We start from the raw sequence: 27356 nt of genomic DNA, 5'->3' as shown, positions 1-27356 counted from the left end.
ACGAGCACTGTTGTACGTGTGCCTGGTTGTCCGTATTCAGGGATTGTTCTAGGATACAGGTACCTCGGCGTGGAATCGCTGGCTAGGAGGGGAGGGAGGGGCATGTTCCATTTTAAGACAGTGCCTTCCCGGGCAGCCCCGGGGCGCAGCGGTTTGGCGCCTGCGTCCAGCCCAGGGCCTGATCCTGGAGACCGGGGATCGAGTCCCGCGTCCGGCTCCCTGCACGGAGCCTGGTTCTCCCTCTGCCTGCGTCTCTGCCTCTGTCTGTCTCTCTGTCTCTCAAGAATAAATAAATAAAAATTAAAAAAAAAAGACAGGGTGCCTCCCTTAGTGGGGTACCAGCTTTGACCGCCAGCAGCAGAGTCCAGAACCCGTGGAGGTTATTATGTCTCACCCTGGATATTGTAAGACTGAACTTTTTGATGCCTGCGTGGGTCTACAGTGGTATCTGTGTTCGTTGTTTGTAAAGATTTGCATTTATTTAGTATTTTGTGTGTGGGAGGGGCAGAGCAGAAGCAGGGAGAGGCAGAGGGCGAGGAGGCAGCAGCCTGCGGGCTGAGCAAGGCCGCCTCTGCGGGGTCCGGGGTCCGGGGTCCGCGTCCGTGTCAGGACCCCGAGGCCACGACCTGCGCCGGGGGTCTTCGCTCTCCTTTTCCGTCTCGGTGAGCGTCCAGGTGCGTCTAGGGTGCTGTTGGGCAGGGCGGCCGCCAGTCCCGTGATCTGGGCCTTTTCACAGAGAGAAGCACGTGACTGGCCGCCAGCTGCTGCCCTCGGACTTTCTCCTTTGGGCCACGAGTCCCTGCGAGGTCCAAGTGAGATTCCTGAGGGGAAGGAGCCGCTGATAATGCTGGGAGGTCGGCAGCTGGGCCAAGGCGGCCGGTCCCCGTCGGCTCAGGTGTGCGTGGGTGGGGTGGCGCGAGCGCTCCGAGCGCAGGCCCCGCCTGCTGTGCCCTCACGCGGGCTGCGGGGAGCGGTCGGGTCCGTCTGCGCAGCGCACGCGGCCGCCTCAGTGACAGGGCACCCGCAGCCCCGGAGCCCTCCAGGCGGTTTCGCAACGCCGTGGCCCGCAGAGAGTTGTGGGTAAAGCGTGGCCCCGCGGGCCGGCTTCCCTGCGGGGGGCGCCGAGGGCGCGGGGCGGTGGCCGAGCCGGGGACCCGCGGCGGGCGGAGCGTGCGAGCGCGGGGTCCCCCGAGCCCACCGGGTGCGGCCGCGGGGCCCGGGGGCGGGGCCGAGCCGGGCCGGGGCGGGGCCGGGGCGTGGCCCCGCCTGTGCCCGCCCGGCGCGCGACCGGGGGGAGGTGCCAGGCCGGGCCGCGCCGCCTCCGCCGCCTCCGCCGCCCCGCAGGCCTCGGCGCTCGCAGTCCCGGCTCGGCCCCGCTCGCGGCAGGCGGCCCCGCGCTCGGCTCCCGCAGGATGACGCTCAAGGCGAGCGAGGGCGAGGGCGGGGGCAGCATGCGCACGGCGCTCTCCGACCTCTACCTGGAGCACTTGCTGCAGAAGCGCAGCCGGCCCGAGGTGAGGGGGCGCCGCGGGGTCCCGGGGCCGGGCGGGGGGCTCCGGGGCTCCAGGCCGCGCCGGCCGCCGCGGGAGCCGCTGGGGCTGCCCTGGGAGCGGAGGCCGCGGCGGCGGCGGCGCTGGCCCCGGAGGGCTTGGGGCGCGGCGGCCGTTCCCCAGGAGCCCTTCTCGGTGCGAATGAGCAGAGGCCGCGGCCTGCGCCCCGCGCTCGCTAAGGTCAAGGAAAACTTCTCCGGGGACGGAAGTCGGGGTGAGAGCAAGAGTTTAAGGAGCGGGTCCAAGACGCGGAGGGCTGCCTGCTTGTCCGAAGGCTCGTGCTGGGCTCAGCACAATCGGCTGGGAACCCAACTCTGTGAAGCGCGCACTCACCGCCCCCCGCATGCGGGAGGCCCCTGGGGTGCACACGGGGTGGTGGCCTTGTGCTTCGGCGGACGGACGGGGAGTCCCCGCGTTTCGGAGGCAGCTGGGCCCTCCAGGCTCCGGGGCGGGTGGCAGTTCGCTATTGAGCCCCACCCTCCGGGACCCCCGGGCGCGACGTTGACTGCCGGGCAGTACCGCTCATCATCCTGAACGGGGACTTCAGCCCGCAAAATAAGGATGTCCCCTGAGGAGAGCGGCCTCCACCAGGGTGCTCACCCCCGCCGCACACACCCAGGCCGGCCCCCAGGTGGAGGGAGCCATCACCCAGAATATGGGCCCAGCAGCCCCTCCACCCAGCCTGGCCTTCCTCACAGGGTGCTGATCATGTACGACTACCGATCTTCTAGAGGCAGAGACAGAGTCAGAGACAGACACAGAGACAGAGAGACAAAGCCAGCACACCTGGCACCAGCTGTGCGGTCTACCTGTACCGGCCTCAGAAGTCAGTGTGAACCACTTTCCTAGACGCAGGATTTCTCAGGGCACGACTATGTCATGCTCCTGGTTTTATGTTATTTTTTTCTTTTTTATTCATGACAGACAGAGAGAGAGAGGCAGACACACAGGCAGAGGCAGAAGCAGGCTCCATGCAGGAGCCCAATGCAGAACTCGATCCCGGGACTGCAGGATCACACCCTGGGCCGAAGGCGGCGCTCAACCGCTGAGCCACCCAGGCTGCCCCCTGCTTTGATTTTAAATGCCTAATAAATACGTCCTCAGAAATGTTTCCTGAATGAATAGACGCTCGCAGAGGTTTAGCAGAACCTTGCACACCCACAGATGAGGACACTGAAGATCCACAGGGCCAAGCAAACACTGGAGCTGTGCAGCCTCCTTGGGCTGCTCGCTCAAGGAAACGATCGATAAGCATCAGCGCGGTGTTCACACCTGGCTGTTCTTTCCAGCAGTGAGCACCGCAGTCGAGGCGGCAGTGAACACCGGGGGAGGACAGCATGGTTATTTTTTTTTACAGATTTTATTTATTTATTCATGAGACAGACAGAGGCAGAGACTCAGGCAGAGGGAGAAGCAGGCTCCATGCAGGGAGCCTGACACGGGACTCGATCACAGGGCTCCAGGATCACGCCCTGGGCCGAAGGCGGCACTAAACCGCTGAGCCACCCTGGGATCCCCTGGGACCCTCTTTTAATGTGTCGTTTTTGTTTTTGATACTTTGTTTATTTATCCATGAGGCACACAGAGGCAGAGACACAGGCAGAAGGAGAAGCAGGCTCCCTGGAGAGAGCCTGACGCAGGACTCGATCCCAGCTCCCTGGGATCACAGCCAGGCCAAAGGCGGGGCTAAACAGCTGAGCCCCCCAGGGATCCCCCGACAGCATGGTTAGACAGCATGGTTATTCGGTTGGCAGCACAGCACTGCAAGGAGGGAATCACGATCTAAAACAACCCAGCTCCCCAGAGCCCGGGATTCTTTATAATCAGTTCACTTGGCCGAGCCTTCACTTTGTATTAAAAATCTCTTTATTACATTGACTTTTGGCAGCTTTATTGAGGTATAATTAGCATACATATGACTTATTAATGTATTTGGTCTGTTCGGTAGGGTTTCACAAATGCACACAGTGCTGTCACCATCCCCAAGATCATGATACAGAAGGTTTTCACCCCTCCAGAAAGTTCCCTGGTGGACCTTTACATTCACCACCACCCCCGGAAACCTGCAAGTCACCCTGAAAACGGAGCTGGATTTTGACACTATCGTGTGGCCTTTTCAAGACTGTCAAATAAGTGCAATCCCACTGTACGCAGTCTTTCCTCTCAGGCTCCTTTCCCTCGCCACACCCAGAGCCCCGTGTGTCACTCTGCGCAGCCCGGCCGCCCCTGACAGGCAGGCCTGAGGGACTGTGGCCCTTTGGGGAAAGAGGCCCTGTCACGACACGAGTCGTGTTGTAGGGCACCCTCTGAGTCAGCAGGCTGTGTGCAGATGTGGGTTTCCCCTCGATCAGTGCGCCGGGCCCACTGGCTGGCCGCTGCGTCCTGGTTTCCTAGAGGATTTGCAGGAGATGAAGGAAGACTTGCTAAACCCTTGGACAGAATAGTGTCCAGATCCGCCCGGGTGTGGACACTGGACGGACGACCCCAGTGCTTGCCGGGGCTTCACCTTCCCTCGGGGCCTCTTATCTTTGCCCCCGACGCCAGGCTCTGCCTCTGGCTCTCCTGTGTCCCCTCGGGTGAGCGGCTGAGGCTCTCTGTGCCTCGGGCTCCCCTGTGTCAGATGGACCCGCTGGAGGGTTGTGGACGTGCTTACGCGGCATATGCTTGGTGACCGCGTTGGGCTGCACCGGTGCATCCAGCGTGTCCCTGAGAGCTGCCCGCTCAGTAGCAGCCGGTGCATCCTCTGACACTGGGAAGGAGCAGGAAAGGCTGGGAGGGAGTTGTTGGCCTTAATGGGACCCATAAAATGATGTCGCCGAAGGCCTCACGGACAGGGAACACTTTCTTTAAAAGTCCTAAAGGCTCAAAACCCAAAGTCTCGCTTCCCGAGTAGAGTCCACGTTCAATACAGGAAAAATACGGTGGCGCCTGGGTGGCTCGGGCGGTTCGGTGCCTGCTTTCTGGCTCAGGCATGATCTCGGGGTCCTGGGATCCCACCGCCGTCCCCGCTCACGCGCTCTCCCAAATGAGTAAATCTTTCAAAAAAAGATGATTTTGCGGCACATTTGAACTGTGGCCTGTCTTTGTATTGCAGTGTAGTTCTTTTCTTGGAGAAGCTCATAGGCCATGTGGGCCCTTATTCTTCACCGCAGCGCTCCCCACTGCTCACGTTCCCCTGGCGTCCTGCTCAGCGGAGGCGCGCCCGGGGGCTGGTGCGGTGACACTCCCTCTGTGTTCACCCGGGCCTATCCCACGCTGCAAAAGGCAGGCCGCGGTAGGCTTCCAGTAAGATCTGTCTGTTGACTGTTAGGCGGGCAACAGCATCACCGCACATTGGTGTCGTCTGTCCTCCGGGGCCGAGGAGCCCAGAAGGGAAGGCGCAGAGGCTGGGGGGGCGCTGTCAGAACTTGGCCCGAGGGGTCCCTGGTGACTAGCGCCCCAGGCCCCGGGAACCGCCTGTGCAAAGCCATGCACGTCCTCACCCAGTGGGACACTCTGAGTCTGATCCTTCTTTGTTGTGAAAAGTAATATGCGCCACCCCCCGCCCCCATAGCCCCGGTTGTGCGGATCCAAACAGGTCTTGAGACACGGTCACATGTCCCCTGGGGCAGGGAGACAAAATCAGCTGACGTTTCATTGATGCAGGGATTTCACCCCTAAGCAGTGAGTTGCTCATACCTTTGAGTGTTGCTCACAACCGCAGCAGCCTGGGTGTGGGGTGCGGGAAGGCCAGAGTCCACGTAGCTCCGAACGGGGCTGCGGGGAAGGGAAGTGACCCCAGGCTGGGAAACAGGAAGAAAAACTGCATTAGACAAGCAGGATTCTCTTCTGAATCTCCACTTTTCGCATATGAAGAAACACGTAAGCCTCCGCACACGGAGGTCGGTGCCCGCAGTCACCTTCCCTGCAGGCAGGCAGCCTTGGCCTCTGTGCACGGTGCACGGGCAGATAAAGTGCGCCGGGAAGGATGTTTACACACTTGACCTTTGGATTGACTGATGTGTGTGTTCCCGAGGCCCGGGCGGCCTGACCAACGGGGCACTAGTTAATGTACGATTTTAGGAGGGTTCTTGCCAGAAGCTTCCTGGCTCCTAGGCCTCCGGCCCCGCGCCCGCCCCAGCGCTGGCCACTCGGGGTGCCAGTGCCCGGAGCCCTGCTGGCTGTCCCTGCTCCTCCTTTTCCAGAGTGCGGGACCGCGTGGCAGCGGCCCTCTGGTGACCGCCTGCGCCCTGGCCTGGCCCTGCCCGGGCTCCGCCGGGAAGCGGTTGGCCAAGAGCCGGACACTGGGCTGAACAAATGTTTGTTCTTGCCCACGTTCCCTGCCACTCATTCTTAATCCGATTGTTTGGATGAAAAACCCCGCTTGGGTGTTTTTTGTTTTCACCCCCCCCCCGCCCCCGCCCCCGCCCCGTTTGTTTTTCTTCTCTTTCTAAGTCCCCACTTCCTTTGAGCAGCTGCCTCTGCCCTTTGAACCCCGCGCAGATGTTTCCTCCGAGGGCTTTCGGAGCGGGCCTGCCCACCGCAGCGCTTTGTGCGCCGTCCTGGGGCCGTGGGCCCAAGCCCCGGGGGCGCGGTCGTCGCCTGCAGGCGGGGCCCCGGGGCCCGCGCAGCCGTCGGAAGCCGCAGCCCGCAGCGACGTTGGCCTTCGCGGTCAGCGCTGCCCAGGTCACGCGGCACAAGCGGCGGTGGCGACGCCGGCGGCACAAGTGGCTCGCGGGGCAGTGCGCAGTGCGCACGGGGCCCGGTTGGGGTGACAGCGTGGGCGCGTGTCCCGAGCGCCCCGGGCCCTGTCCCTGCGTCCCCCCCGCCGCCCCGAGGCTCCACGACGCCGTGTGCATGCGTGTGCGTGCCTGTATGCGCGTGTGCCTCTGTGCGCATGTGCGCGCCTCGGCATGTGCCTGCGTGTGCGTGCCTGTGTGCGCACGTGCCTCTGTGTGCGCGTGTGCCTGTGTGCATGTTCGTGTATGTGCATGTGCGTGTGCGCGTGCCTCTGTGCACGTGTGCTTATGTGCGTGTATCCGTGTGCCTGTGTACGCATGCATGTGTGCCTGTGTGCGCGTGTGTGTGTGCCTCTGTGCACGTGCGCCTGTCCACACGTGTGCGTGTGCCTGTGTGTGCATGTGTGTGCCTGTTCCTGTGCCTGTATGTGCGTGTGTGTGCGCGTGCCTCCGTGCGCGTGTGCGTGCACGTTCAGACACCAAGCGTGGGTGTTTTTCCGCGTGGCCTTGCTGCCCCCGTCGTGCGTGACCGGGGGATACGCGGCGCTGCTGCACGCCCGGGGCGGGGAGATCGGATGCTGGGCGCGCCGCGTGCCCAGGAGCCTCCGTGTCCGGAGCCGCTTCCAGAGCCTCCGCCCACGAACGCTGTTCGGCGTGAGACAGTGAGCACGTGGGCGAGCCCGGCGGGTGGGACGCGGCTGCTGAGCTCCCGGCCTGGGGCACCCCCCACCCCCCCACCCCAGCCTCCCCACCCCCACCTCCCCAGCCCCGCTGAGCTCTGCCGAGCCCTTCGGTTAGAGGCTGACGCGCTCCAACAACCTTGGCCCTGGAGCTGAATGAGGAAGCCGGTGGGGAGCACCCTGGGCCGCTGCCCTGGACACACCCGGTGGGCGCTGCTCCCCCGAGCACCCTGGGCCGGCCGATCTGGGCACACCCTCCGGGCACTGCTACCCTGAGCACCCTGGGCCGCTGCCCTGGACACACCCGGTGGGCGCTGCTCCCCCGAGCACCCTGGACCGGCTGCTCTGGGCGCACCCTCTGGGAGCTGCTCCCACAAGCACCCTGGGCCACTGCCCTGGACACACCCGGTGGGCACTGCTCCCCCGAGCACCCTGGGCCGGCCGATCTGGGCACACCCTCCGGGCACTGCTACCCTGAGCACCCTGGGCCGCTGCCCTGGACACACCCGGTGGGCGCTGCTCCCCTGAGCACCCTGGGCCGGCTGCTCTGGGCGCACCCTCTGGGCGCTGCTCCCCTGAGCACCCTTGGCCAGACACTCTGGATGCACCTGGTGGGCGCTGCTCCCCCGAGCACCCTGGGCCAGCCGATCTGGACGCACCCGGTGGGCGCTGCTCCCCTGAGCATCCTGGGCCGCCCGATCTGGGCGCATCCTCTGGGAGCTGCTCCCCCGAGCACCCTGCGCCGGCTGTCCTGGGCGCACCCGGTGGGCACTGCTCCCCCGAGCACCCTGCGCCGGCCGTCCTGGGCGCACCCGGTGGGCGCTGCTCCCCCAAGCACCCTGCGCCGGCCGTCCTGGGCGCACCCTCCGGGCGCTGCTCGCCTCCCAAAGGTCGCTTACCGTCGTGTGCCCTGGGCTCTCTGGCCTTGGCCGGAGCCAGCGCAGGTGGCTCACCTGTGCGGAGGCGCTCCCGAGCTGGCTGCCCTAACCCGGATTAGTGGATTCTGTGCACTAGGGGTTCAGCAGTAGAACCGTCCCACAACCACGGGATGGACGCCGGCGCGGTGTGTGGCGTCGTTCTGGGCCAGTGAGTCACACACACGTAAGTGTGATCGCCCCACCAGTCAAGGCGCAGGACTGCTGCATCGCCCCAAGGCCCGGCCCGGTGGCACCCTCTTGTAGTCACACGTGTCCTCATCCCTACCGTCCCTAGTCCTTGGCAACCACTACCCTGTCCTTCATCTGTGGGATTCTGTGATCTCAAGAAGGCCACGTCGATGGCCTCACACAATGTGCACCCTTTGGAGCCTGGCTCTTCCCACTCGCCACAGTGCCTTCGAGATCCGTCCCAGGGTGGTGGGTGTGGATTTTGATTGTCCCTTTTGACAGCCGACAAGTGTTTTGTGCTGTGCGTGGACCACTGACCGGCTGTCGGAGGCCGTTCTGGTCGTTTCCAGTCTTTGGGTCTTAGGAACAAGGTCGCAGTGAACCTTCGCGGACGGTTTTGTGTGAACCTTCCTCTCAGGGTGTTGCTGGGATGTAAGGTCGCTGTTTTGCCGTCTAAGAAAGCACCTAACCCCCTTCCCAAACGGCGGGGCCATTTTACGTCCCCACCAGCCAGGATGAGAGACTCCGTTCCTTCGAATCGTCACCTGCGTTTACTGTTGTCACTGCTTGTCCCTCCGCTGTCGTGAGAGGCCTGTGGTGGGATCTCACTGCGGTTTCGGTTTCTTTCTCCCTGCTGGCCACCCTCCTTCCTTGTCCTCTTCAGTGACACACCTGTTACTGCCTTTTGCTCCTTTTTTAAAAGATTTTATTTATTTATTCATGACAGACACAGAGAGAGAGGCAGGGACACCGGCAGAGGGAGAAGCAGGCTCCATGCAGGGAGCCCGACGTGGGACTCGATCCCGGCACCCCAGGATCAGGCCCTGGGCTGAAGGTGGCACCAAACTGCTGGGCCATCGGGGCTGCCCTCTTTTGCTCATTTTTTAAAAGGATTTATTCATTGAAGGGATCCCTGGGTGGTGCAGGGGTTTAGCGCCTGCCTTTGGCCCAGGGCACGATCCTGGAGACCCGGGATCGAATCCCACGTCGGGCTCCCGGTGCATGGAGCCTGCTTCTCCCTCTGCCTGTGTCTCTGCCTCTCTCTCTCTCTGTGACTATCATAAATAAATAAAAATTTAAAAAAAAGATTTATTCATTGAAGAGAGAGAGTGCGTGCGCACATGCAAGAGAGAGAAGGCGGCGCTAAACCACCGAGCCACCCAGGCTGCGCACGTACATGGTTTTTAAAAAGTCACCCAGAGGCGCATTTAATGTAACGTACGTGGAGCAGGTGCGTGAAGCCATTTGTGTGTAAGAAAACACCTGAGGTACAGGGGAGTCAGCAGGTGACACTTGGCCCCCCCAGCAGCGAGCAGGAAGTGAGCGGAGCGCGTGGCCTTCTGCGGGGCGCGGCCCCTCCTCGGCCTGGCCCAGCCTTCCACCGCCAGGTGAGCAGCGCCAGGTCTTCCGAAACATCTACAGAGAGCTCGGAATCTTCCGGTTTTTACTAAATAAAAGTACGAGGTCAAAACAGATCTGCGAGCTGCGCATGTAGAATTTGTGCTTTCGGTTATACCATTCCTGGGCGCCTGGGTGGCTCGGTCGGTTCCGCATCCGACTCTTGCTCTCAGCTCCGGTCGTGCTCCAGGGTCATGGGATCAAGGCCAGCGTCGGGCTCCACGCTCAGCGGGGGTCTGCTCCCAGATTCTCTCTCCCCCTGCCTCTGCCCCTCTCCCTGCTCGTGCTTTCTCTTTCTGAAAAGTAAATTAATCTTCTAAAAAAAATTTTAAAAGGCGGCGCCTGGGTGGCTCAGCGCTTGAGCACCTGCCTTCGGCTCAGGCCGTGACCCCGGGTCCCGGGATCGAGTCCCGCATCGGGCTCCCCGCAGGGGGCCTGCTTCTCCCTCTCCTGCTCCTGCTCCCCCTGCTTGTGCGCACGCTCTCTCTCTCTCTCTCTCTCTCTCTCTTTGAAATGAAGAAATAAGATCTTTAAAAATCTTTTCAGGGATCCCTGGGTGGCGCAGCGGTTTGGCGCCTGCCTTTGGCCCAGGGCGCGATCCTGGAGACCCGGGATTGAATCCCGCATCCGGCTCCCGGTGCATGGAGCCTGCTTCTCCCTCTGCCTGTGTCTCTGCCTCTCTCTCTCTCTCTCTCTGTGACTATCATAAATAAATAAATTTTAAAAAATTAAAAATATTAAAAAAAATCTTTTCAAAGAGACAAATGATACCATCATTTCCTCGGTTCTCACCGCACTCACGGCGCAGCGTCCTCTCGCGCCCCGCCTCACGAGGTGGCCAGGTCAGTGGCACCTGCCACCCTCCCCCGTCCTTTGTCCCCCTGTCTTCCTCCTGCCGTGGTGCCTACCATCTGCTCTGCAACCGCGATTGCGTCCCGCCTGGTCTGGACGTGGTGGTGCCGCGGGGCACCCCCTGGCCTGGCCCTCGGTGCGTCCTGCGGCCCCGGTGGCCGCCGAGGCCCAGGTGGGCAGGGTCTCGGAGCGGCTCCGGCCTCAGGTCGTCTGCGGTGTCGCGTGCGGGAGCCCGGGGCCGCTGTCCCCACGCCGCCTGACCCCTGGCCATTTCCCTGTGTGCTTTCCGTCCTCGAGAAGGTGACCGAGATCTCTCTCCCCTGATGCCGTCTCCTGCTTTCTCTTCCTGGGGGCTTCTACTGTCCTCCTCACCTTTCCCCCTTGCTTGCCTTGCCGCGGGGTCCGGGACACTCAGGGCCACTGCAACCTGAATCACGGTCGCTTAGGACAAGTTGCCTCCTGCCACAGGAGAGCGTTGTGAGGCGGCCCGAGTCTGTTTTCTTTTCTTCTCTTTTTTCAGACTTCATTCATTCATTCATTCATTCATTCATTCATTCATGAGACACACAGAGACACAGAGAGGCAGAGACCCAGGCAGAGGGAGAAGCAGGCTCCATGCGGGGAGCCTGATGCGGGACTCGATCCCGGGTCTCCAGGATCACACCCTGGGCTGAAGGCGGCGCTAAACCGCTGCGCCCCCCGGGCCACCCCCAAGTCTGTTTTCTAGGTACACACCATCTTCGACAGTTCTGTTCTACTAGAGGTGCTGTAGGACTCATGTGACCTACGTGTCATGTGACTTTTTTTGAGTCCTAGTTGCTGCGCAAGGCCCTTTGTCCCTCTCAGCACTTCCCTGTTCTGAGGCCACCTCCTGCCAACCTCACCATCGTATCGGGCTTTCTGATGACCTCGAAGGATGAAGGAAAGGAAAATTCAGATTTCATTCCGTAGGGTTTCGTAATCTTAGGAGACGCACGTCTGTCCGCAGGCCTCTACCCTCTGATTTCCAGTCCTTTCCCCTCTGGGCCCTTGGCCACTGCCCAGGAAGAAGTGAGTGAGGGAGTGAGTGGGTGCAGACCTACGTAGACAGTTTGCAACCGCGGATATGCCCACTTCCCCTTCTTCACGAAGGCACGTGAGGCACAGCACCCCGGGCGCCCCCGGTTGGGAAAATCCTCCTTCCCCATGGTCTTCGACGGCCCTCCCTGGTGTGGCTGGACTCAGCCGCTGCCCGTTTTGAGCTTGGACTCGAGTGCTGAATCCCCCTCTGTAAACGGAGCTCGGGCCTGGTGCCTCCTCGTCCAGCCGGCCGTCTTGGTTCTCGTTCACTGTTCCGCGTGGGCTGAGTGGGGCCCGTTTCAGAGGCTTCCGCTTGACCTTCCCCACGGTGATGGCTCCTCACCACAAGGTCTGGGTTAACATTAACGGGCTAGAAGAATGAGGAAGCAGCATCAGAAGAGGCTGAGGAGGCCTCCGGGAAGAGAGATGCATCCGTGTTGCAGGGCAGCTGCAGCCAGTGGTTGTCACTGGGGTGTGGTGTCCAGTGGGTGGCCACCCCGCCACGTTCATCGTACTGCTGACGGACTCTTGAGGTCCTCCCAGGTCAGGGCTTCTAAGAACACAGTTGAGCCGACAAGGTGCAGCACCACGTCCATGCGACTCCTACCAAACGTGTACGGGCTCAGCCGAGTCCTGAGAAAACGTTGCACAAAGCCCGACTGAGACCCTACAAAACGGTAGGCCTGTCCTCTTAAAGACGTCAAGGCCACGAAAGACCAAGGAAGGCTCAGGAACTTTTCCAGACTCAGGGATGCTAGAGAGATGCGAACATGAATGCAGGGCGTGATCCTGGATCCCGGATCCTGGTCTCAGGAAGTGTGAGCAGCTAGGAAGGACTAGGAGGGCGCTCCCTGACGTTCAGACACAGCTGAGGACGGGTAGAGTGTTGCGTCCGTGGGAGGTTTTGGTTTTTGGGAGCATTCTTGTTCTTAGCAAACATGTGGAAGCGTTTATGGGTTGAGGGACATGATGTCTTCAGGTTGTGGTCCAAGGGGTCCAAACCTTAGGTCTGGTAGTGTCTTCTTTTATGAGATTGTGCTGTGATGATGTCCCCGTCCACATCCTGCGGTGTGCGTGGCCGTGCGTGGCCTGTGGCTCCGCGCTGTCCATCCCACGGCTCTGATGTCCGTCCTCCGGCCAGGGCCATGGTGAGTGCCACTTGGGAGCGTTGCTGTCGTCAAGGTTGGGAGCAAGGGGCCACAGTGGAGATGTCATCCTGGGATGCTGGGAGGGGCAGGCCCTGTGTCCTCTTGGGCCACCGTCTGGCGCTGAATGCCCAGCTGTGTAGTCCACATAGAACTTCCATTTCCAGCCAGCAAAGTGATTTGTGAGACTCATGGTGACCTCAGTCACCTTTACCGCATGGGACAGGAGCATCAGGTTCCTTGAATGCATCCCATCCCGGATCTTGGCCGTAGGCTGTGCGTGTGCGTGCGTCCGCGTGTGTGTCTGTACACGCACCTCCCAAGCCCGCAGCCCCTCAGCAGAAGCCCTCGGTGCAGCTCCCTGGGGGTCAAACAGGAATATCCGTGCAGCAAACTGCATAAACGTGCCCATTAAGTTGGGAAATAACACCCACAAATAGCTTCATATCAATTCAGATGACGGACGTGGACCTTGGGAAAGAGCCACCGGCTCAGAGCCTTTTCATTTTTATTTAAAGATTTTATTTATTTATTTGTTTTTTAAAGATTTTATTTATTTATTCATGAGAGAGAGAGAGAGGCAGAGACCCAGGCAGAGGGAGAAGCAGGCTCCCTGCAGGGAGCCCCACGTGGGACTCGATCCCGGGACTCCGGGGTCACACCCCGGGCCAACGGCAGGCGCCGAACCGCTGAGCCCCCCAGGGATCCCCAGCTCAGAGCCCTTTACAATTGGGAGTGGGAGTGACGGGGCGAGGACAGCCCTTTGCTGCTGACTTGATGCATCATCGCCCTGTCCTTGTGCCCCAGCAGGCTGCGTCGCACCAGGCGAACGCCGTGACTGAGGACATGTACACCAACGGTTCCGCTGCCCCGGGGAGCCCTACCCAGGCCAAAGGGCAGGAGGTGCGGAAGGTGCGACTCATCCAGTTTGAGAAGGTCACCGAGGAGCCCATGGTAAATCCTTACGGCAGTCCACCCCCTGCTCGCTCCAGCCCGGGGGTCCCTGGGCCTCCGGAGGGGATGCAGGAGGCTGCGCACAGCTCTCGGACTGCAGCCCTCACGCCCATTCTTTTTTTTTTTTTAAGATTTTATTTATTTATTCATGAGACACACAGAGAGACAGAGAGAGAGAGAGAGGCAGAGACCCAGGCAGAGGGAGAAACAGGCTCCATGCAGGGAGCCCGATGCGGGACTCGATCCCGGGACCCCAGGATCAGGCCCTGGGCTGAAGGCGGCGCTAAAGTGCTGAGCCACCCGGGCTGCCCTTTTTTTTTTTTTTTTTCTAAGATTTTATTTATTCATGAGAGAGAAAGAGAGAGAGAGAGGGCCTCACGCCCATTCTGCCCGCCTACCGCCCAGGCACAATGGCAGGATCTTCCTCGCAAGACGTGACCTTGAACGACCCTGAAGGCGACCTCAGGAGCAGCTGGCGGGAGAGCTCACTGTGCCCTTTGTCTTCATTGCAGGGAATCACCCTGAAGCTGAACGAAAAGCAGTCTTGTACGGTGGCAAGGATTCTCCACGGCGGCATGATTCACCGACAAGGTACTCGGGGCGGGGTCCCCGGTCGTGCTTCCGTCGGGGATTAATCAGTCACTGCCTCTTCGCTGCTCAGGGACACGGAGCTACTAATCTTTAAACCCGGGGGCACTTTTGTGCGCGTGGCAAGCAATCTTTGGTGGATTAAAACTGGCTCTTTAGAATCCTTGTGCAATACGGCCTGGGTGTGGATGGCCCCGTGCCAGCACCTCTCCCACCGAGGGCTCTTACACACCATGTATGCCGCTTAGTAGTAGTATTAATATTGATGATTAATATTTGAGCAATTGTATGCGACCCATTGCATTAGACTTTGAGTACATGACGCTGAAGGAACCAGAGCACCTCTCCTCCCGGAGCTAACAGTTAAGCTGGGAAATGACCACAAGCAACTGCTGTATCCTCGTAATGTGCCCGTGCCCTCAATCTCGGATCCAGCATTTATTAGAAGCCATTCGTCGGGGGGCAGAGGCTGAGAGGACATTAAAACACGGCATGTTTGGAGGAGCTGTGGGTCACCTGTATTTGCACCACTTCATCCCATGCTTTGAGCCCTACTCTTTTACGTTTAGTTTGGGCTTCTTGAGTATCCAGGGTGGCACAAATTTGGTGACTACTCTTCACTTAGAATCTTTTTTTTTCTTTTTTTAAAAGATTTTATTTATTTATTTATGAGAGAGCGAGGCAGCGACATAGGCAGAGGGAGAAGCAGGCCCCATGCAGGGAGCCCAATGGGGTACTCGATCCCGGGACTCCAGGATCACGCCCCGGGCTGAGGGCAGTGCTCAACCACTGAGCAACCCAGGCGTCCCTTCACATAGAATCTAACCATCGAGCAACTTTACCATTAGGGAGCATCTGTGGGCTTGAGCGAAACAACAAAGAAAATTTACACTTGCTGAGGACCCAGAGCTCTTACGGTACTTGGTCAGCCGAACTGTCGAGTGCCTACCTTGATACATCCCTCAAGGGAATCGGAAGAACCGTTCCCTTCTCCCATGGATGAGGATTTTCAACCCCGAGTATTTTACGCAGCCGGTCATATGATACGCTCTAGCTCATGGTTGCTTTTCTGTGGTCCCTTGATTTATATTGACAGTTCTCAAAAATATATAAATATATGTATAGACAGTTCTCATTTTAACGTTTATTCTTTGTGGACCTATTTTTCATTTTCTGGTAGGCTCCCTTCACGTCGGGGATGAGATCCTAGAAATCAATGGCACAAACGTGACAAATCACTCAGTAGATCAGCTGCAGAAGGCGATGGTGGGTATTCTCTATGCCATTATCCGTGTGAAGTGTGGGCACATGTTGCTGTCACTGTCCGTCATTTTTCTATCAAGTCTTTATACCTCATTGAAGGGGCTCTTAGCACCACTAATCTTTATTCCGTGCAAGGAAGGACAGTTCTCTGCTTTCATGGAGTAAATTTCTAAAACAAGGCAAATAACCCAGAGTGTCTATCTAGAAAGACCATTGGCCTGGGTGTCAGAAAGCATTGCCCCCCCCAAAAAAAGAAAGCATTGCTCTTTAGTGGCAGCTCTGCAGCCCTGCTCTACTGTATTCTAGCCGGGCTTTGAGCAGGTGGATTAATTTCCCTAAGTCATCTGTAAAATGAAGATCGGAATCCCTATTCACACATTTCTTATGAAGAGTGGATGGAATTTTATCAATGAAAACTTGAGGGGTGCAGGGCTGCCTCAGTAGAGCGTGTGACTGTTGACCTTGCATTTGTGAGTTTGAGCCGCACGTGGGACAAGGAGATCACTTTAAAATTACTCAAAAAACCCGCACATGGGGTGGTTGGGTGTAGTTGGCCGCTGCCCGTGGAAGCCACACCACCGGCACTCAGTGGTGATGGGCTAGGGTACCTGCCGGGGCATGAACAAGACAGCAGCAACCTGGGAAAAAGTGTCATTTGAACCAGAATATGGCTTTTCTCTTGAGACAGAGATGAGGAAACTGAACCTTCAGGAGTTTTGAAACCTGACCATGGTCACATGGCTGTAAAAGGCCAGACCTGGGGTTGGCTTTAATCAAAAGTCCTTGCGGGGCACGTGGCCAACTCATTGGGCAGACCATGTGACTCTTGATCTCAGGATTGTGAGCTCGAGTCCCACACTGGGTATAGCGTCTATATATTTAAAAAAAAAAAAAAGCCCTCGCTTGGACGTTTGCTTCTGAGTAAATGAAGTAATGAAGTAACGGGGACCAGATTTACCTTGCTTTGTGAAGCAACCCAAACCCTAAATGTCCATGTACCTAACGGCAGAGGTTCAACATGGTTGAAGCACAAACCAATAGAACTCCAAGGAGAAAAAGCCACAGCCGTAGTCAGAGTCCAGGAGTTCAGTGTCTCTCAGTAGTCAACAGAGCAAGTAGCCAGAAATGCAGTGAGGATACAGAAGCTGCGAAGGACCCTACAAGGCTACTATCCTAAAAGGAGGGGCAGGTGGACGAGTCTTCAGAGCTACATCAACCAACTGGAAGAGGTGGACTTCATTCTGATTCTCATGCAAACACATGGTTTCAGACCACATGCCCACAGCCCTGTGGGGTGACAGGAACCCCGCTGCCATCCCTCCACTCAACGACCTTCACCGCCTTCTGTTTCCTGCTGGAACATTGATCTGTGGAGTCCATTTCCCTGCTTGTCCCCTATGTAAGAGGTTATCTGGGGGCTCTTCCCACCCATAAGAAGGAGAAGCGAGGATCCCATGACACCCAGCCCGAGAAGGTGGATCTGTTTGGCCGCGGCCTACCCTCCACAAGGCGGGCTGCCCTGCGATTTGGCCGCATGGTTGCTTCTCAGTAAGACTGGATGCATGGTTTTTCCTCCGCTTGGGGTATGGCTCTCACTCTCAGTCCTGCATAACAACTTTTGCAAATACGTGAACCTTCAAAATCTATGCTTCCCTTTGACTAATGTAAAAATGCAATTGGCTACATAGAGGTTAATTAGTGTTGTGTGATGACAAAGATCATAATAGGCTGGGGAAAAGATTTATAGCACATATAAAAGGTACAGAGTTAATAACTGAGTTAATAATGGTAACGTTTAAAGAGCTGCTCAACTTTGTTATAAAAAAAAAAAAAAAACACAAAACCGAAGAATAGAGCAAATGATATAAGAAGAAAAGGGTCTTGAAAAGGGGCCCAATTTGAGTCGTGATAAAATAATCACAGACTAGAGCAACCGCGTAGTCCTTTCCACCCGTCGACTGCCAGAATGAAAAGGGATGTTAACGTGGACCCCGGGCAAGAATTTGGGGGAGAGGGCCTCTCGTTACTCCTGGTGAGAGTGGAAGTGCTATAATTTGAGGGCAGCTATTGAAATGCTCTTGGCCTTTGGTTCTGCATTTCTACCATGAGATTCTATTCTATGGAAACCAAAATGCAAATCTAGAAGACTAGATGGCTTTCAGGGATGTCTATTGCAGCAGATGGCAGCGGAAAAAAAAAATTGGCAACAACCGACATGGCCAGTCCTGGGAAGTATGGCTCAGTGAACGGCATGTGACGGAACCAGGGGTAGAGTATGATCCCATTCTAGCCAAAATCAAACAAAAATATATATATACACACGAATATGGATAAACAGGTGAGTATTTGGAAACGTCTGCCTCAGTGTCGAGACACCTATGCGTATACGTGGGCCAGGGTTCGTTTAGGCTGCTCTGGGGGCCGTTTAGGGCTGACTGTGGGGAGGAGGGAAATCAGTCCCCTTTTCATCATTGTTTGCGTGTGTCCATGTCACAGTGGCTTACAGGCCCGTGAGACTCTGGTATCGAAGAGGAGCTGTTGTCCAGAATTTCAGAGTGCACAGTAAAGATGGGCGTTGGAAGAAAACGCTTTTTGGGGACTTTGAGAGGCAAAATAAGACTTTATGAAACCTCAGGTCATCCATCATCTATCCACCGTAATGTCATTTGTCCTTTCCTATTTAATAGAAAGAAACCAAAGGAATGATCTCCTTAAAAGTAATCCCCAACCAGCAGAATCGTCTTCCTGCGCTACAGGTAGGTCACACCATTTTCTCTGCTGTGTTCTTGGAGTTTTGATTGAAATAGTATTCTTAAAAAAAATGAAATATAAAAAAAAAAAAAAATGAAATAGTATTCTGATTTTAAGTTCTCGGTGTCTCACGGCTGTAGCTGCCTGGTGCTCGCTGGCCTGAATGAACACCCGTTACAACCCGGCGGACCTTGTTTCCGACTTGTTTGTTTGTAACCGATGTGAAAGGACGGGGTACTCTCCTTGTCCTAAGGGGAAAATGGGCAAAGCTCACGAAGAGATAAATCACAGGAGGAAAAATACACACGAACACTGAGCATGTGAAAACCAGCCGATGTCACCAGTCCTCAAAGAAACACGACCTAAAATGTGTGCAGTATCATTTTTCACCAAGCAAGTTGCCAGATACATTTTTAAAGATTTTATTTATTTATTCATGGGAGACGGAGAAAGAGAGAGAGAGAGAGACAGGCAGGGGGAGAAGCAGGCTCCATGCAGGGAGCCTGAAGTGGGGCTCGATTGTGGGACCCAGGGTTCATGACCTGAGCCCGAGGGAGATGTTTAACTGACTGAGCCACCCAGGCGCCAGCAAATTGGCAAATATTCTTTAAAACAGTAATAGCCAAAAAAAAAAAAAAAATAAAATAAAAAATAAAAAAAAAAAAAACAGTAATAGCCAAGTGATTAATAGTAACAAAAGAAAGAAAGAGTCTTTAAAAAAAAAAAGATTTTATTTATTTATTCATGAGAGATGAGAGAGAGAGAGAGAGAGGGAGAAGCAGGCCTCACGCAGGGAGCCCAACGTGGGACTCGATCCCGGGACTCCAGGATCACGCCCCAGGCCGAAGGCGGTGCTAAACCGCCGAGCCCCCGAGCGGCCCAACTTGTGCTTTAGGAGGGGATCGTGGAGACGGGGTATCCACGTTTTAAGACCTCTGGCACATTCGTGTTGCTTATTTAATATACTATGAAAAGATTTCCCGAGGAAAGCTGCGTTTCCAATAGTAGCTGCTTTGTCCTCCAAGACAGACAGAAGACAGCTCGGCGGCAGGAGGCACCACCATGCTGGAGGGATCAGGTCCGGCCCGGCTCCAGTCACTTGTCCCCACTGTTCACCGGCCCTGACCCCATTTACTTTCGGCAGAACTTCTCACCCACACGCTGCTGCTGGCGTCCCCCTGCAGCTGCTCCTGCAGTTCCCTTTGCCTTATCTTTCAGATGTTCATGAGAGCACAGTTTGACTATGATCCCAGAAAGGACCACCTGATCCCTTGCAAGGAGGCGGGACTGAAGTTTGTTACTGGGGACATCATCAAGATCATCAACAAGGATGACAGTAACTGGTGGCAGGGGCGGGTGGAAGGCTCTTCCAAGGAATCCGCAGGATTGATCCCGTCTCCTGAGCTGCAGGAGTGGTGAGTCGCCTTTGCATGGGCGCGGTTTGCCGGCGGGAGGGACCGTGCTGGCCGCGCGTCGTCGCTTAGCTTCACAAACCGGTCGTCTTGTGTGAACTTTCTGTTGGGGACCGAGCAGCCTTACGGGGGGCGTAACGGCTGAGGGGGCGACGGTGACTTGATCCGCTGGGCTCGCAAGCCCCGATGGGTAAAAGAGCCTGAGGGAAGGGCTCTTCGTGTGGCTGGGGGCCTCTTTCCCCACATGCTTTCCCTACGGCTACAAAGCAAGTGACAGCCCTGGGACTGGCGCCCTCCCTGGTCTCCGGCCTCCCGGGCCAGCGCACTTCTGAGCCCGCTGGGAAACAGGCATGCGACATGTGTGTCCTGGGTGCAGATTCCCAGAACACAGGGAAACAAATCCTGTCCCCGAGCTGGGTTGCTCACTTAGCGCAGAGCCCTCGCAGCGCCGCACCAGCTTTGCACACACAACACTTCCCTTTTCTGAATTTAAGATTTTATTGATTTATTTGACACAGAAAGAGAGAGAGAGAGAGAGAGCACACCAGCAGGGGGAGCAGCAGGCAGAGGGAGAGGGAGCGGCAGGCCCCCCACTGAGCGGGGACCCCCCCCCCCCGCCCCCCGATGTGGGGCTCGATCCCCGGACCCCAGGACCATGGCCGGAGCCAAAGGCGGATGCTCCACCCCTGGGCCCCCCCAGACGGCCCGGTGCGAACATCACACATCCAAGGATGAACCTGCATCTTCATGCTGGAGCCCCGCAAGATAAATCAGTGTAGCGATTGCAACCTCAAGGGAGGACGTTCTTTGAGTTCTAAGCCCAAATTCCGGTTGGCCTCATCCCTGGGGACGACACACTGGGAGCTCTGAACGTGTCCCCGAACCACAGGAAGTGCCGGGGACAAATCAGCTCAGCATCAGAGCAATAGCCAAGGGGCGTCCGGCTGGCTCAGTGGGTGGAGCACGTGACTCTTGGTGGGGGGGGGTGCGAGCCCGACGGGGGGTACAGATCATTGGAAAATACACTCTGAAGGGGGCAGCCCGGGTGGCGCAGTGGTTTGGCGCTGCGTTCGGCCCAGGGCATGAACCTGGAGTCCCGGGATCGAGTCCGACGTCGGGCTCCCTGCACGGAGCCTGCTTCTCCCTCTGCCTGTGTCTCTGCCTCTCTCTGAGTCTCTCATGAATAAATAAATAAAATCTTTAAAAAAAATACACCCTGAAGGAACTCTAGAGTCAGGGACGCCCTGATGCAGTGGGTGCTGGGGCCATTGCGCTGTGTGCGGGGTGATGGGCACCGTGTGTCCACCACCCACGCAGGGGCATGACAGGTCCCAGCCAGTGGGGCGGGTGGGTGAGCTGCGTGGGGCCACCCATGGCCTGGGAGGCCCTTCCACGGGGTCCCCGCGGCTGTCACTGAGGCAGGGCCCGCAGGCCGCACAGGGACAGCTTCCCGGGGCACACCGTGCCCGTGCCCCCCCGGACCCTCCTCAGGTGGCCTCCCAACACCTGGCATGGGGGGCGTGTCCAGGAGGACGAGACAGCCCTCCCCGCGGTCGCCACATCTCCCCTTGGCGCAGCCCGACCATTCCAGCCCCGCTCCTTCCAGACGGTTCTCCGTGTCCGGTCGGCTCCTCCCAGACCCAGGGCCCCGTGCTCACAGACGGGGAGGGCGCGGGAGCGAGCTGACAGGCCGCGAGGGGGGCGATGACAAGATGCCAGGCAGGGCCCAAGCCCGCGCAGCCAAGAGGGCCAGGCTGGGCGCCTGCAGGTGCGCCTTGGGGGGACTTTACTGCGCCATCGCCGCTCCCGGTGTGGGGCTCGAACTCCCAGCCCCGACTGCAGAGTCCCAGGTGGGCGCCCCAGGTCGGGAGGCCGGACACAGACGTGTCCCCGTGGGCCGCGGACCCGGGCCCCTGTCCCCGGGCCGTGACTCCTGACCCGGGCCCTGTCCCCGGCCGTGCCCCCTGACCCGGGCCCTGTCCCCGGCCGTGCCCCCTGACCCGGGCCCTGTCCCGCAGGCGGGTGGCGAGCGCCGCGCAGTCCGCGCCGAGCGAGGCCCCGAGCTGCAGCCCGTTCGGGAAGAAGAAGAAGTACAAGGACAAGTACCTGGCCAAGCACAGCTCCAGTAAGCTGGGCCCCGGGGCGGGAGGGCCCGGCTCTCCCTTCTCTGTCGCCCCCACCACACCCCCGCTCCGGCTGCTCCGCCGGCTGCGGGCTCAGGGCTTCCGCCGCTCCCGGGGCTCGGGCCTGGTCCCCGAGCTGTCCGGCCGGTGGCGGCCGCGGGGACGAGCTGCCGGGGGGACAGGGAAGAGGGGCCCCGGGGCGACAGCAGCCTCGGGTCGGGGCCCCGCCGACAGGGCCGCGGACACGCGGGGGAGCCGGAGGGGGACCCGGAGCCCCAGGAGGAGCCCGGCCGCAGCCCCCTCGTGTACGTGAGGTCGCTTTGCTCTGTCCTAGTCTTTGACCAGCTGGACGTGGTGTCCTACGAGGAAGTGGTCCGGCTCCCTGCGTTCAAGCGGAAGACCCTGGTGCTGATCGGTGCGTCTGCGGCCTGCGCCCCGCGGTCCCCGGCGCCCCTTGGCGTCCGAGCCGTGGGGGGAAGGGGGCGGGAGGTCCGGGCCCGGGTCTCACTGTCCTTACGGGCCCGCGAAGCTACACCCTCCAGGGTTTTCAGCAGCCCGCGGTTGCAGGGGGGCAGCTCGCACCCCGTCAGGGCCACGTCCGTCGCCTCGAGGGCCACGTTAGGGCTCCGCAGCCACGGACACGGAAACACTGCCCGCGGCTCTGTTCTGGGTCACCTGCGGGCTCAGCCGGTGAAGTGCCTGCCACAGGCTCCGGCCACAGCCCCAGGGGTCCCGGGATCGAGCCCCGCGCAGGGCTCCCCGCTCAGAAGGGAACCTGCTTCTCCCTCTCCCTGTGCGGCTGCTCCCCTGATTGTGCTCACGCTCGCTCGCTCGCTCTCCCCCTGTCAATTAAATAAATATATCTTAAAACCAACTTCCTTGGGCCGCCTGGGGGGCTCAGCGCTTGAGCGTCTGCCTTGGCTCAGGCCGTGACCCCGGGTCCCGGGATCGAGTGCCCCATCGGGCTCTGCCTGCTTCGCCTGCTTCTGCCTCTGCCTGGGTCTCTACCTGCCCCCTGTCTCCCTCTCTCTCTCTCCCTCTCTCTTAATACATAAAATCTTTTTAAAAAATCAGCTCCATTACTTTTGAAGAGCTCAATAAAGCCAGAATCTTTAAAAATGCCACACAAAACCGCACGTGCTGGCCGGCTCCTCTGTAGAAATAAGTTCTGTCGGGATCCCTGGGTGGCGCAGCGGTTTGGCGCCTGCCTTTGGCCCAGGGCGCGATCCTGGAGACCCGGGATCGAATCCCACATCGGGCTCCCGGTGCATGGAGCCTGCTTCTCCCTCTGCCTGTGTCTCTGCCTCTCTCTATCTCTCTGTGACTATCATAAATAAAATTAAAAAAAAAAAAAAAAAATTAAAAAAAAAAAAAAAAAAAAAAGAAATAAGTTCTGTCCTGAGTCCTGCACCTCAGGCCTCAGCCCCCCCCCCGACGGGACCCAAGGACCTGCAGCCCCAGATCGTCCTGTGCTTAGAGGCATGTCGGCCCCTCCCTGACCCCAGTGTGGAAGCCACAGCAGTTCACCCCCACCCGCGCCCCATTTGTGAACCCACCCCCACCTTTGTGCTTGGAGGAGGAGCGGGGAACCCTCATGAAGCCCACCGCGACGTGCTGCCCGCCTTCGCCCAGCCTGTCTTTCCTCCCTGCACAGGGGCCAGTGGCGTGGGCCGCAGCCACATTAAGAACGCCCTGCTCACCCAGAACCCGGACAAGTTCGCGTACCCGGCCCCGTGTAAGTACCTCTGGGGTCCCCGGACGACAGGTGGGAGCACCACCCTGACATGACCCTGTGGTCCTTTCTGTGGGTGACTGTGTTTCAAAGGTTTCATTATAAAAAACGAAACACGGGCGGCCTGGGTGGCTCAGCGGCTTAGCGCCGCCTTGGGCCCAGGGCTCAGTCCTGGGGTCCCGGGATCAAGTCCCACGTCGGGCTCCCGGCATGGAGCCTGCTGCTCCCTCTGCCTGGGTCTCTGCCTCTCTCTCTCTCTGTGTCTGTCTCTCATGAATAAATAAATAAAATCTTTAAAAATAAAGAAATAAAAATAAAGAAATAAAAATGAAACACAACTTGGAAAGAGCCATGTGTGCACATCACCGCTCCGGCTGACTACGTTGCTGTTCTGTGCTGGGCCGTTTGTGTAACAGAAGCACTAGAAAATACTTTTATCCTGCTTTAAGGAATGAAGCAAGTAATGTCACTGAAGACATTCAGGGGCTCCTGGGGGTCGCAGCCAGTTGAGCATCTGCCTTCTGCTCAGGTCGTGATCTTGGGGGCCCGGCATCAAGGCCCACATCGGGCTCCCTGCTCGGCGGGGAGCCTGCTTCTCGCCCACCTCTGCTCCTCCCCCTGCTCTGTTCTCCCGCGTGCTCACTGTCTCAAATAAGTAAAATCTTTTTTTTAAGACTTATTTATTTATTTATGATAGACATAGAGAGAGAGAGAGAGGCAGAGACACAGGAGGAGGGAGGAGCAGGCTCCATGCTGGCAGCCTGACGTGGGACTCGATCCCGGGACTCCAGGATCGCACCCTGGGCCAAAGGCAGGTGCTAAACCGCTGAGCCACCCAGGGATCCCCTCAAATAAATAAAATCTTAAAAGAAAAAAATCCACCTCACTGGGGCACCTAGTCCGGCTCAGTTGCTGGAGCATATGACTGGATGTCAGGGTTGTGGGTTCCAGCCGTACGTTGGGCGGAGACACCAATTACAGATGAGATCTTTTAAAAATGGACATTATGTTTTTCATTGTACTTCGTGTCCTAAACATTTTCTCGCGTGCCTGGACCGCAGTCCGTTCAGTGGCCATCGTGTGGTTTCCTTAGCTCTCCACTATTGCTTGACATCTGGGCTGTCTGGACTTCTCCTGAAATGTCTTCTTGTTTTTAAGATTTTGTTTATTTATTCACGAGAGACACAGAGGCAGAGACAGGCAGAGGGAGGAGCAGACTCTTGGAGGGGAGCCCGTCGCGGGACTCGATCCCGGGTCCCCAGGATCACGCCCTGAGCGGAAGGCGGACGCTCGACCGCTGAGCCACCCGGGCGCCCCTCTGGAGCACGTTTTAGTGGACAATTTGTATGAATGAGACTAAATGTTACTTAATATTCCAAGATCCACCAGAATGTGTTTTGAGGCAAACCAACCTCATCTTCGTTCCACGCTATAAAAAAGGAAATTTTCCCAACGCTTTTAAGAAATCCTGAGCGTGGCCCATAGTTCTGTTAAAAGAACTGTTTTCAGCCGCATTTCCCCAGTCGTGAGCTCTACGATTCCCGGGGTTGGGGGTTTAGGAGCTGTAAGTTCATGGAGGGGAAGGGGTAGGAATTGGCCACATCGGGCTTGGCCCCCGGGGAGTCCCGGCTCTGCGTCGCCCACGTCAGCCCCTCGGGGTCTGTGCGGGAAACCCCGCGACTCGACTGTGCGGCCCAGGCAGCTGGGAGGTGGGTCAGGATGCCTGATCCAAGCCCCGGGGGTGGCGGGGTGGCGAGGACCCCAGGTCCCTCAGGGCTGCGGGCTCTCGCGCACAGACACGACGCGGCCGCCCAAGAAGGGGGAGGAGGACGGCAAGGAGTACCACTTCATCTCCACCGAGGAGATGACGAAGAGCATCTCCGCCAACGAGTTCCTAGAGTTCGGCAGCTACCAGGGCAACATGTTCGGCACCAAGTTCGAGACCGTGCACCGGATTCACGAGCAGGACAAGATCGCCATCCTGGACATCGAGCCGCAGGTGGGAAGGCGGGGGAGGGGGGACGGGAAGGCGGGCCAGGGGCGCTCGGGCGCCTGCACACAGGCGGCCGTGCCAGCTGCAAACAGTGTTGGGCTCGGGACGCCCAGAGGTAGTGGCGGAAGGAGGCCGTGGCGGTGGCTGAGTCGGTCCTCTCGTCTCCTCCTCCCCTCCCCTCTGCAGACCCTGAAGATCGTCCGCACGGCCGAGCTGTCCCCTTTCATCGTGTTCATCGCACCTACTGACCAGGGCGCTCAGGTGAGGAGGACGGGGCTACGCAGGGTGGGTGGACGTGCATCCTCCGGGTGCGCGCAGCCTGGGACCCGTGTCCCCTGCGGCCCGTGGCTCCCGCCCTCTGTCCCCCAAGGGCCGGGCGCGTGTGACTTCTCAGCAGACCCTGACGGAGGCTCCGGGGGTGCTGCGCTCCCGCGGCAGAGGCGGGCAGCGTGGCGGGTGTGACGCCGGGCGACGCGGGCCCAGGAGGCAGCGCGGCCCCGGTCCCTGGGCTCGGTGCGAGCCGGGGATGGGGCGGCCCGCGGTGTGCCGTCCGCGTGGCCTTGCACGCCCGCGCAGCTGGATCCCCGGAGACCCTGCAGCCGACTTGCCAGGTCCCGGGATGCGAAGCCGGGCGACGGCTCATTCCCGTGCCAGGACGACGCTCTCCGGGGCTGCAGTTGTTCGTCCAGTCGAATAGAGCCGTGGGGCCCGCGTGCTTGTATCTTTTCCCGAGTGCTCGCGTCTTACCAGGCCGTGGAGGGCTGTTCGGGGCCTTGGCCACGGGCTGGCTGCTCGGGTTCTTGGCCCTTGCCTCACGGCTTTCTGGGAGCTGGCTATTGGGGTCCCCAGCCCGGGGTGCCGTCCGTCGCAAATAGCTCTTCCCACCTTGGCAGGTGTTTGGTGCTTATCGCTGTGCACACATTCTCACTTTTATGGAGTTACGGTCTCTTCACGGATTTTGGGATTTGGGATTCTAGAAAGAAACCGGGGGCGGTGTCGCCCCGTCCTCACCGGATTGCAGCTGGGCCGGTCACAGCGGCGGGGGCTGTGACCCACGCCCCGGGGACGGAGCTCTTGCTGCGCAGGGCTCCGATGGCTCGTGGGGTCAGTTGGCGAGGCCCCGAGAGGTGCCTGGTGCGCCCTGGCCGGTCCACACGCGCAGGGAAGGTCTCAGGGCTGGTCTTTAGGCGGGGGCTGCAAGGCGGGCGGTGGTCCCAGCCGTCCGCGGCCACCGCCAGCCCGTCCCGCGCCCGCCTCACCGTGGCCCTGTCTTCGTCGCAGACGGAGGCCCTGCAGCAGCTGCAGAAGGACTCGGAGGCCATCCGCAGCCAGTACGCGCACTACTTCGACCTGTCCCTGGTCAACAACGGCGTGGAGGAGACGCTGACGAAGCTGCAGGAGGCCTTCGAGCGGGCGTGCAGCTCTCCGCAGTGGGTGCCCGTGTCCTGGGTCTACTGAGCTCGGGTCGCCGGCCGCTCCCCGCGGCGGCCCTCCCCCGCCCGCGTCCCACTCTTGCTTTAGGACAAACGGGCGCTCCCACCGGTTTGTCAGCTTCCCGCGCTCTGCTTCTGTCGCCCTTAGCCCGTGGGGCCGCCGCTGCTCAAGCTCCGCGCCCGCGCCCCCCTGATCGGGGTTTCGGAAGCGGCCGCGCGACCCCGAGGCCGAAGCCCCATCAGCTCGCACCGCTCGTCGCAGGCGGGGCACAGGGAGAGGAAGGGCGCCGGCCGCGCCTCGTTGGAGCCCGCGCTCCTTCGCCCTTAACCCCACGGGGCAGCTCCTGTGTCTTTGCAGCGTCTGTAACCTCAACTTTCTAAAATGCCAGAATGAAGCAGCTGTGCAGTAGGATGAAGTCCGCTGTAGGGAAACCCGCAAAAGCAATAAAGACCTCGCTGTGTTGAACGCCAGTACCTGTCGCTCTCTGGGTCCCCCCCCCCCCCCGCGTCTCCGGAGGGACAGGGCCTGCCAGGTGCCTGTCGGGGTGCGGAGGCCTCCTGCGGCCGCATGAGAGGCCCGAGGCTGCAGGTCCAGCTAA

The 27356-nt window shown here is 59.0% G+C and overlaps 1 protein-coding gene across 4 annotated transcripts; it reads left to right on the top strand.

Annotated features, from left to right (window-relative positions):
• The first annotated feature begins 749 nt into the window (after positions 1 to 749).
• MPP1 (membrane palmitoylated protein 1) lies at positions 750 to 27228 on the top strand. Of its 4 annotated transcripts, none has more exons than XM_041741128.1 (12): positions 750 to 895; positions 13319 to 13462; positions 13975 to 14053; positions 15231 to 15316; positions 18001 to 18069; positions 19283 to 19479; positions 21495 to 21601; positions 21934 to 22014; positions 23254 to 23334; positions 25128 to 25330; positions 25511 to 25585; positions 26606 to 27228. In XM_041741128.1, the coding sequence occupies exons 1-12, from the start codon at positions 845 to 847 to the stop codon at positions 26780 to 26782; spliced, it is 1350 nt and encodes a 449-aa protein (XP_041597062.1). In that variant the 5' UTR covers positions 750 to 844; the 3' UTR covers positions 26783 to 27228. The 4 variants fall into 4 exon arrangements, with proteins under 4 accessions (XP_041597062.1, XP_041597061.1, XP_041597057.1 ...); XM_041741127.1 differs by having other exon boundaries at positions 826 to 895; positions 13316 to 13462; XM_041741123.1 differs by lacking the exon at positions 750 to 895 and adding an exon at positions 1304 to 1514 and having other exon boundaries at positions 13316 to 13462.
• The last annotated feature ends 128 nt before the right edge of the window (positions 27229 to 27356 follow it).

The sequence above is a fragment of the Vulpes lagopus genome, chromosome X (genome assembly GCF_018345385.1).
Source record: "Vulpes lagopus strain Blue_001 chromosome X, ASM1834538v1, whole genome shotgun sequence".
Lineage (NCBI taxonomy): Eukaryota > Metazoa > Chordata > Mammalia > Carnivora > Canidae > Vulpes > Vulpes lagopus.
This window is presented reverse-complemented; position numbering and strand designations above follow the sequence as displayed.